The sequence below is a fragment of the Echinops telfairi genome, unplaced genomic scaffold (assembly GCF_000313985.2).
Source record: "Echinops telfairi isolate 266 unplaced genomic scaffold, ASM31398v2 ScPeMD7_7462;HRSCAF=8500, whole genome shotgun sequence".
NCBI classification, from domain to species: Eukaryota; Metazoa; Chordata; class Mammalia; order Afrosoricida; family Tenrecidae; genus Echinops; species Echinops telfairi.
Genome location: NW_022111362.1, coordinates 2,289,069 through 2,299,494, shown reverse-complemented (window position 1 = coordinate 2,299,494; position 10,426 = coordinate 2,289,069). Strand labels below are relative to the sequence as shown.

The 10,426-nt window shown below is 45.7% G+C and overlaps 1 protein-coding gene across 1 annotated transcript in view; it reads right to left on the bottom strand.

Annotated features, from left to right (window-relative positions):
• The window catches only part of PLAC9 (placenta associated 9), a 17,163-nt gene extending 8,872 nt beyond the window's left edge, over nt 1–8,291 (bottom strand). Inside the window, exon 1 of the mRNA XM_045283525.1 lies at nt 8,212–8,291. Within this exon, the coding sequence (XP_045139460.1) occupies nt 8,212–8,275 (64 nt within the window). The 5' untranslated portion in view covers nt 8,276–8,291. The remainder of the gene's footprint in view (nt 1–8,211) is intronic.
• Nucleotides 8,292–10,426: the final 2,135 nt, after the last annotated feature.

Genomic DNA, 10,426 nt, shown 5'->3' with positions numbered 1-10,426 from the left:
GTCAGATCAGGCGCAATTCCCACACTGTGTCACTGGTGTTGTCCCCCGCAAACAGTCACTCTTAAACTCACTTTTCACTGAGTGTGGAGGCAAAGCAATTTAGATGGCAGTGAAATGAGAAAGGAAGGCTTGAGGTATCCAATGGTCGGTTCCTCAGTGAGCTCTGGATCTAAGGTAGAACAGAGGCCAATAAGGAAGAAAGAGAGCCAGGAAGTTTGGGGAACTAGAGAGGAATGAGAGGACGGGAGACCTTGAGGAGGTGATGAGAACAAGCAAAGGAACACGCTGTAACAATGACTGCAATTTAAGCCTTTAGCAACGGAGCCGTTTCAGATAACAGTATTAACGAGATGGCCAGGGCCGTGGGCCGCTGGCAGGAGGAGCAGCCAAGTGAGCTTCAAGTTAATATCATTTGCTAGACCTGGTGTATTCAGCCGGGGAAGGAAAGAATTTGTGGGACAAGACTAGCTGTACTCACAGGAAGGGCTGTTCTGAGAAGAGGGGCTCACCTCGTGGCTGTGCGTTCATGCAAGCTCTGCCCAGGCCTGTTGGCCAAGTCTTCCCCCAGAGCCTTGCTGTTCTTTCCCAGTCTCCAAAATATTCTTCGCTCCACCCCCTTCCCCAGCTTAGGCCAAAAAGAAACAATGAGGCCCTACCAGTCCAGTGGGGATCTGCTAGCTTTGTAAATCACGAACAACATGAGCTACTCCCCTCCCTTGCCCTGAACCACTGTTGTCTCCACATCTGCAATGAGGCCTAACTTGGCCCTAAAACCTATTCCTGGAGAAGGCTGAGCAGCACGAATCTCTCATATCTGGGCCGAACAGCACTCTGCACCACTACACAACTGACCGTGAACGCTGATGACCCCAGTTCTCCATTTGGCTCAGTCACTAACTGCTTGACGACGGGAGACTCTCTCAAGCCTCTGCTGCCCACTCTGTGAAGTGGATGGGGTTGGCCTGAGGTTTTGCCTCCAGATGGAGTTCAACCACCAGCTGGAGATGTACAGAGCCTGTCTACCACAGAACAAACAACAACCACAAAACCTGCACCCAGTACCATCAAGTCAATTCTGACCTGCAACAAACCTTATATGACAGCATAGCCCTACTCCGTAGGAGTTCTGAGGCTGTAAGTCTTTATGGAAGCAGATTGCCTGATATTTTTCCCATGAAGCAACTGGGGACACTGAACTCACTTTGCCACCAGGGCTCCTTGAGACTGTCCATAGGCCTTGATTTTTAGCTATAAGAACAGAAGCAGAATGAGTGATGATGAGGCTGCTTCTTGGACCAGAACTGTGTAGCAAGGTCAAACAAGAGAGCATGAATGAAGGTTGACGTAAGGCGGTGATAAGCCTCAAACAATCCTTGTCCAGTGCTGCCTTCCTTCTTACCCTACAGTGGGCTGTCCCAGTGTTGCCAGTTGGGAATGGACCTTGGATGCTGAGCTGTTTTCTCGGGCTGAGCTCCAGCTCAGGGCTGGCTTGTATCCTGAAGGGAGGCCAGGGTGTGGTACATATGAGCTGGGTGAACTCTGGAAGGAGGCGGAAGCCGGCTCAGCTTCTGCAGTTAAAGAGGCAGAACCATGGGATGCTAGTCTGTTGCAAGAAGAACAGGCCCCCACTGTTTGTGAGCATAGAAAACTTTTGCATCTATAGCTCAAACACTAAGAAACTGCTCACTACTCAAAAGATGTCCATCCGAGGTGATTAAAAATCTTTTCCCAGGGGTGCTCCTGAAAGATCTGCAATGCTTTCTGAATCTTCATAGACATAGTCTGCTTTTACCACAGTCAATATAATACATTTGTTCAGGTAAAAACATGTGATTTATTTAAAACCACTTGGGGGGTTTCTTTCTTTTTTTTAAAGCACAACAGTATTATTTGAGGAATTCCAGAATGTTAAGTTGCTGTGGCTGAAATAGGAATGGGTCCCCAGAGTACCCCAAAAGAGAGCTCAGATTCTGAGGAACATTTATATTTCTTTCTTTATTTATTCATTTAGGGGGCATATCTAATTTCCCTGGTCTCAATTATTTTCCAAGTCTGGACTGGATTTGAGCCTTGCTGATTACCCTGAGAGCTTACCTATACCATTCCAATAAACTCAGTTAGTATTTCGCTTAGGCTATAAGCTAAGCTGCTATAACAAAGCCAAAACAACCAACCCCTTGATCCCATTGCATGGAGACCCTACAGGGTTTCTGAGGCTGTAAATCCAAAGAAACCAAAAAATAAAATCTCTGTCTCTCAAGGGGATTCTGATTTGCATCAGCCCCCCCATGTATGTCAGAGTAGGGTTTTATTAGATGGCATATTTATGAAAACAGATTGGCAAGATTTTCTTCTGCCTGGCCTCTGGGTGTGTCTACACTGCCAAGTAGAAGAAGAAAAAAAAAGTGTGCATGCGTGAATTGGATGGGGATTTACATATGAGATCATCATTTTTGCATGCAACAACTGAAACAATTTATCAAACTTCCCCACCACTTGCCCTATTCCTGTCTACCCCTTTTATCCTTGTTTCCTTCTTCGAGACTCATGTCGCCTCTTTCACCCAAGTTCACCTCTAGCTACCTTCAAACCTATGCTTTCCCTCTCCCTCCTTCCCCTCTTACTCCTGGTAACCTTCAAAGTCTGTTTGGTTTGGCTTTGTTTGTTTTTTGGTCTCAAATTACCAATTTTTAAGTTAGTAGTCAAGTGCAAGCTTAGGAACTTATTGCAACAAAGAATCCCCTCCATTACACCAGTGTTTATTTCTCTCTTGTATCACTTCCATGTTCCAGGTAGACTGACTAGAGGTCAGGGCTGGAGGGCAGCTTTACTCCCGGAGGCCATATAAGAACCTAGATTGCTTCTACTTTTGAAAACGTTGTTGTTGTTGTTGTTGTTTTTATCCACTGGGTTATAATGTACTAGAACGCTCCCAAACCCCCAGAACACAGAGAAAGTATAAAACTCAATCAGAGTCAATCTCTCTCCACATGCCTTGGAGAGAATACAAACAACTCTACCTCCAGTCCCTCCAGCTGTGTGATCCCTTCCTCTCCAAACTGAGCATCCTTGTCTTACAAACAAGAATGTCTGCCCTCTCTACTTTGCAGGATTGGTCCATTGATCAAAGGAGATACTAAGGACCAAATGATGTGCAATCACCACAAGATAACTGAGGCCCAAGAAGCTGGAGCAAGTAGTGAGAGCTCAGATCAGCAAGGCAAGGCATTTGCTGTCGGATTAAACCCAGGTAGAAAATGATGAATATAGGAGATGCTTGGAAGAGAGGAGCTTCTCCAACAAGACACCAAAGGCTCGACCATGACCCAGCTCTTGGAGCTCTTGCGTTTAAGCCGATCGCACTTGCTAGATTCATAATCATCTTTAAACATAGGTAAAACCATATTCTGCATCCCAAACTATTAATAATTATGACTATTCTGTGTCAAGGGAACCCTGGTGGTGTAGTAATTCAGCATTGGACTGCTAGCTGCCAGGACCACAGTTTGAAACCACCAGTCCCTCCTCAGGAGAAAGACTGCGCTTTCTACTCCCATAAAGAATTACCCACAGTGGCAGTTCTACCCTGCCCTATAGGGTCACTATGACTCGGTATGGGATCGATGGCAGTGAGTCAAGTCTATGAGTCTAGAAGTTTTGCTTTCCATGTGGGAAGGCCCTAAGAAGCTCTGGGATACAGCGGCTAAAGAGCTGGGCTGCAAGCCTACAGGTTGGCAGTTCGACCCCACCAGCCACTTTGTGGGAGAAAGATGTTGCAGGCTGCTTCTGTGAAGATCACAGCCTGGGACAGGCTATGGGGCAGTTCTACTCTGTACTACGAGTCAGAATAGACTCAATGGCAATAGGTTTTATTCTGACACTCTCTTTTGTTAAAATATGGAAAATCCAGGTTTGACTCATGACGGATGCACCTCATGTACAACGCATGTACTGTTAGCACAACCATCCTTCATCTGTCAGGGAAGGCTGGCCTGCTACTGTGAGGCAGAAAAGATTTCAGTGGCACTCGGACACTAAGGTAGACTAGGAGGAAAGGCCTCGCAATCTTCTGAATAGCAGCCAGTAAAACGCTATAGGTCCTGGCAACTCGCTAACCTTTATGTGCCAAACGTTTGCTAAGAATTTACCTTTCATTCTATCAGTAAGATCGGCACTATTATTATCCCCCCTGCCCCCTCCCTTTTTTTTCCAGATTAGAAAACCAACAATCAAAACGGATAATTAATGTACCCAAGGTTACACAATGAGTAGGGGGTGGGGACAGGATTTGAACTCATTAATTTGAAACTACAAGCTGCTTGCTCCAGGGGAGAAAGCTGAGGACTTTGTATTAGGCTGGGTTGTCTAGAGAAACAAATTATGACATCCATATATGTTTAAGAAAGAATTTTACATTAAGAACATTGTTTCTTATATTAAGAAATATATTATATATTTTATATTATAATGTAATAACTTTAATATATTCTATAATTACTTTATATTAAGAATATATGTGTCTTATATTAAGAAATAATTTTCTATCAAGAAGGCATAATTTTAAGTCAAGAAGGCAGCTCAGCCCAGCCCAGCTCAAGTCCATGGGTTTGATGAGCCCTCTTCTAAGATAGCAGCAGGTTGATGACACAGAAAAGCAAAGTGTGAAGCAGGGAGGTGCCAGGCCCATGGGTGCACAGTCATGTGGCTCCAAGGTCAGTGGGGGCATGGCAGACTGCCAACAATTCCCTGGGTAGGCAGACACAGAATCTAAGCAAGAAGGAAATCGAAGCGCAATAGAGGAGGGGGTCCCCAGCATCTCTCTTATAAATAGGCCACACTTCCAACGAGGCATTATCAGGCTGTGACTTGATTGATAGGTTGGACTCCACCTCGACATGCTATCCGGTTGTAAATTGACATAAACGCTAACCACCACAAATAAGAACCAATACTTCACCAACGCAGCCAACAAACACATGAAAAAATGCTCATGATTAATAATCATCAAAACCTAAAACCAAACAAACTCATAGAACAGAAGAAAACATCTCCATTGGGCTTCCAAGACTACATCTTTACAGGACCAGAGAGCCTCGTTTTTATTCCTTGCATCAGCTGGTAAGTTTGAATGGCTGGCCTTTCTGTACACAGCCCAGCCCTTAAGCCATGGCACCACCGTCACAGCAGTCCTGTAGAGAAGAGGAGAGCAGCCCCTGTGGGTGTCCAAGGCTGTAAATCTTTATGAGAGCAGAAAGCCTCAGCTTTACACACCCCCCAAACGAGTGGTGAGTTGGAATTGCTGAAAGGTCAGCCCACAGGTAACCCACTCTGCCACCAAGCCTCCTTCATTAACCATTCGAGAGATTAAAATATTTACCTTAAAAAAATCTCTACTAGCAATATAAACCAGCTTAGTTTCCTTACTGTATCATTGGGTTTGTGGATCAGTATGAAAAGCACTGGCACCACAATGAAGTCCAGGGCCCTGGTGGTGCAGTGGTTGAGCTAGCAGCAATTCGAATCTACAGTCACTGTGCTGGAGAAAGATGCAGCAGTCTGCTTCTGTAAAGACTTATCGAAACCCTACGGGGCAGTTTTTCTGTTTCCTAAAGCTGTTGGGAAGCGTTGGTCTACCAGTCTCTCAGATGGAGAAAAATGAGGTTATCTGCTCCCATAAAGATTTACAAAGTCTTGGAACCTTATATAGGGTTGTTATGAGTCAGAATCGACTCAGTGGGCAGGGGGCTGGGTTGGAAAGGATGCCTGGAGCCCTAGTGGTGCTGTTAAGTAAGCATTAGACTACTAGTGGCAAGAGTAGAGGCTCAAATCCACCAGCTGCCCTGTGGGAAAAAGATGAGGCTGTCTGCTTCCATAAAGATTTATGACCTAGGCAGCGTTATATAGGGTGACTAAGAGTCAGAATCCACCATGGGTTTTGGGTAGATTCATTTACAAGAATTAGTAGAAATAACCAATATTAATTTGAAGAAAGACTAATTCAGTAATCAAAGAAATACAAATTAAATAATAAAAATCATTTATAAAATTAAAAAATTCTTGCAAAATAATAAAACCTAACTGGAATCAGATCAAGCTTCTAGCTCTACCTACCAGGAAAACATTAAAATTACACCAGAGATGTGCAATCACAAAACTTAAATGTGGCAACAAATAAATTTTAAGGCGGGGGGGAGGGAGTTCAGGATTTATATATTATTAGAAACCTAATACACAGAGCAACCAAACACAACATGAACCTTATTTTGATTTACCAAACCAAATGTAAAGGCATATTACACAGTCAGGAACATTTGAACACAAATTGGATTTCGATGGAATTGAGCCGTGACGGTGGTATTGCAGCTATGTTTATTAAAAGAGCATTTGTCTTTTAGAAATATGTGGAAATATTTATAGATGAGAACATAGCTAGGATTTCCTTTAAAATCATCTAGGAAGGAGGAAAGAGTAGAGATTGTAGATGAAAAGAGATTGGTCATGAGTGGATTCTTGTTGAAGCAGAAGGGTTTGAACATAGGGGTTAAACTACTCCCTCTATTATTTTATCCAGACATTTTTATAGTAAAACAGTTTCTAACATGGATTATTCCTTGAAGTTTGATATGATGTTTGAAAATATATAGTTCTCATTTTTCCTCATTGCAGTGGTACAAACTGAGGTTGAACCCCATAAGTTTTGCCGTTTGAACCAACTGCTGTGCAGGAGAAAGACTTGGCAATGTGTTCTTTGGAGCAGTTGTGTCAGGACGAGCCACAAAAAGCCAGTCACTGGCCAACCAGATGTGAGTTTCTTTTTCTTCAAGAAGGAGGTGAAAGGATGAACCTGTGAGCCATCGAACCTGCCACTCCTTCAACAGCCCTATGAAAAAGCATGGTTGGTCTTCCTTGACAGGTGAAGAAAGCGGCTTAAAGAAATGAGTGGAATCCTTCAAGGGCAAAGGTAAGGTGTCAGTATGTATTGATCCCTATTCTGTGCTGGCATTTAGTTCCCTGCTCACCAATCCCCATAATCAACCCTGTGGCTACAGAGGTGAGCGACTTACCTGAGGTTATTGGGAATACTAGCCCACGCCCTATCTCGTACCCACTCCCATCCCAGGTCAGGGCTAGCCTTGACCCTTTCCCTCAATGCTAGCTCCCACAGTTCACTGTGTCTCCAAGGCAGGGAACTTGGATCAGCTCACAATGAACTTCGATCATGTGACTCAACATCCTTTGTTTCCAGTGAGATGGAAGTTGCTGCCTGGTGAGAGGCCTGAGGTAATGCGGGCTCTGTTTTGGGACCCTAATGAGCCCCGAGTCTCTCTCTCATATGGACACCTGGGCGGAACGAAAGCTGCTCCCAGTCTAAGAGCACTGCACAAGACAGCGGATGCATAGGAATGTGGCCTGCACACCAAAATGCTTGGTGTCGTGGGATGAATGTCAATGTCCAGTCCTAAAGGACTAAATTACAGCCCCGCCCCTCAACAGCTGGAGTAAATCACTTAATATGATTCACCCTACAGGAGTTTCACTTGTTATTCAGCAGTCCTAAGGTGGGGGTAGGGGAGGACACTAAGGGTAAAGGAGAGTGCAAGCCATGGAATAGTTGAGCGCCCAGAGAGAAGCTCGTCCCGTAATTTGTCCTCACCCGAGGCAGCTCAGGCCCCTCAGGGAAGCTCTAGGGTCCAGGAGGCTCTTTCTCACCCACACTTCGGAAACGGCACAGTTCACCTGACAAGGACGCAGTGCTGGTTTTGCTAGGACAGCCTGCAAAGTCCCTGACTGCTGGGCGGGGTCCCCTCAGAAAGCTGGGCTACCACTGTGCTCACACAAGGCCTCAATCCTCCCCTGGGTCTCTGGGAGGAAGCTGGTCTCTCTCCTCTCCCCACCCACCCCCTCCTTCTCCCTTCCTTCTCTTTCCCTTTTCTCTGACCCCTTTGTCTCTCAAACTGCTTTTTCTTGACTCCTAGTCCCATCCATCATTCTACAGTCTTTACCATCTCTGTCTCCATTTCTAGGTCTCTGTTCCTGTCTTTATCTCTGTTCTCTCTCCACCACCGCACGCCCCTCATCTCTCTCTCTGTGTCTCTATCTGTCTACATTTCTGTTTCCAGTTCTCACTCCTTCTCTCCCTCCATCGTTTTCTCTCTCTTTCTTGCTCATTTCCGCCCGCCCCCTGGGGTCTCCAGCCCAGGCTTCACTTACCCACGAAGGCTCCCAAAGCGCTGAGCAGAGAGAACCCAGCCAGAGCACAGAGCAAGGGCCGCATGGTGCTGACTGGCTCAACGCAGCATCAAGACTGGCCGCGGTTGCCTCTCCGGGATCCCGCCGACCAGCCAGGGAGGAAATGCACGAGCTCTGAGCCAAAATTCCTGGGCGGTTCTGGGTTTTCTGGCTCCAGTGAACCCGTCCTCTCCAGAGGCCCCGGCACACCCAGCGAGCAGCACAGAATCCAGGCATACCAGGGGTGTAGGGGCCCATGTGTCAGCCAGCCTAGGTCCCCCTCCAGGAAGACCCCAGTTCCCCAGCCCCTATCAGTGGGCCTGGCAACGAAAAAAAGGGGTGAGTGGTGGGCTGCAGGCTCGGCCCAGGTATTGGTTATCAGCTCATTTCACAGGTGAATAGACTGAAGCTTCGAGCAAAGTGCCTTTCCTCAGGGTCGTTCAACTCTGGAATGCTAGGAGTGGGGAAGCTTCTCAGTCCACCGACTAACACTAATGCAGTAAGGTCAGACCTTGTCTGAACTTGAGAAGGAATCCCAGAACTAGTGTCTATGTTCAATGTAAACTTGTTGTTTTTGTAGACCTAGTGGTGCAGAGGGTTAGCAGTGGTCTGCCCCACAAGATCAGCAGTTCAAAGTCACCAGTCATTCTGCAGGTGAAAGAGGAGGATTTTAAGGAATTAGTTTTGGAAACCCACAGGGCCAGTTCTGCCTGCTATTGGGTTGCTAAAGTTGGAATCGTTTGGTTTTAGTTTGGAAGGCTGTTCGGGACTGTCCAGTTGCTGGTGACTCACAAGTACCACAGAACAAAACACTGTCAGGTCCTGTGCCAGTCTCACAATTGTTGTTATGTTTGAGTCCATTGTTTCAGCCACCGTGTCCATCCATACTGTTCAAGGTCTTCCCCTTTTCTTGATGACCGTCTCCTCTACTCAGTATGAAGTCCTTCTCTGGAGACTGGTCCCTCATGACAACACGTCTGAAGTATTTGAGACAATGTTCGCCATCCTTGCTTCTGAGGGGAATTCTGGCGCTACTTCTTCCAAGACAGATGGGTTCATTCCTCTGGCTCTCCATGGTACATTTCATATGCTTCCAGGCCAAAGGATGACACTCCAAACCCCACTGCCAGTGAATCGATTCTGACCCCAAACAATCCTGCAAGACGGAGAACTACCCACAGGGGTTTGTGAGCCTGAAAGTCCACTATACCACCACAGCAGTGGTAATAAAATAAGATTATGATATAATCTTATCATGTATATAATATGAGACTGATATAAAATGAACATACGCTAAAGATTTTATTTAACTCCTTTGCAAGTTCAATGAGTTGTAACAACCATAGATGTTACAACCAGTTCAAAGGAGACTGTAAAGAACAGACATTTAAAATCAGGACTATGCAAAACGAGGCAAAACTGGCCTCTTCCATCAAATCAGTAAGGGGTAGAATTTACATGGCCACCTCCAAACCCCAGCCAACAGGTCTATTTTGGTTCATAATGACCCCATTGGACAGAGTAGAACTGCCTGTTAGGGTTTCTGGGACCCTAAAGCTTTATGAGATTTCTCCCACAGAGTGGACAATGGGTTTGAATCGCTGACCTTGCAGTTAGCAGCTGAATTCGTAGCCCACAGCACCACAAAGACTCTTATTCTAAACTCAAATAAACTCCCATTGAGTTGATTCTGACTCATAGTGACCCTATAGGACAAAGAAGGACTGCCCCTTTGGGTGTCTGTAAATCTTGACAGGAGCAGAACAGCTCATCTTTCTTCTTCAGAGCCACTGGGGGATTCAAACTGCTGACCTTGTGGTTAGCAGCCTAACTTGTTTGTAACCCACCACACAACCAGGACTCCTTTTACATGACCATTACCTGCCGACATGGGGTCTATTCTGGCACATAACAAGCATACGGGACAGCGTCGAACTGCTTCTTAGAGTTTCTGGGAATTGGAATGCATAGTTGAACTGGCTCAGGAGAAGAATTTATTTCTGAGGTGGCAAGAATTTCTCTCACATTCTTCAATAGTGTAGCCAGCAAACTGTCAAAATATAGACAAATCCATGGGAATGTTTGGTTCAGAACGAATCTCCCTACTACTGAGTCAATTCTGACAGAGCAATCCTTTAGGACAGGACTGAACTGCCCCTCTGGGTGTCTGAGACTTGGAGTAGAAAGCCTCATGGAG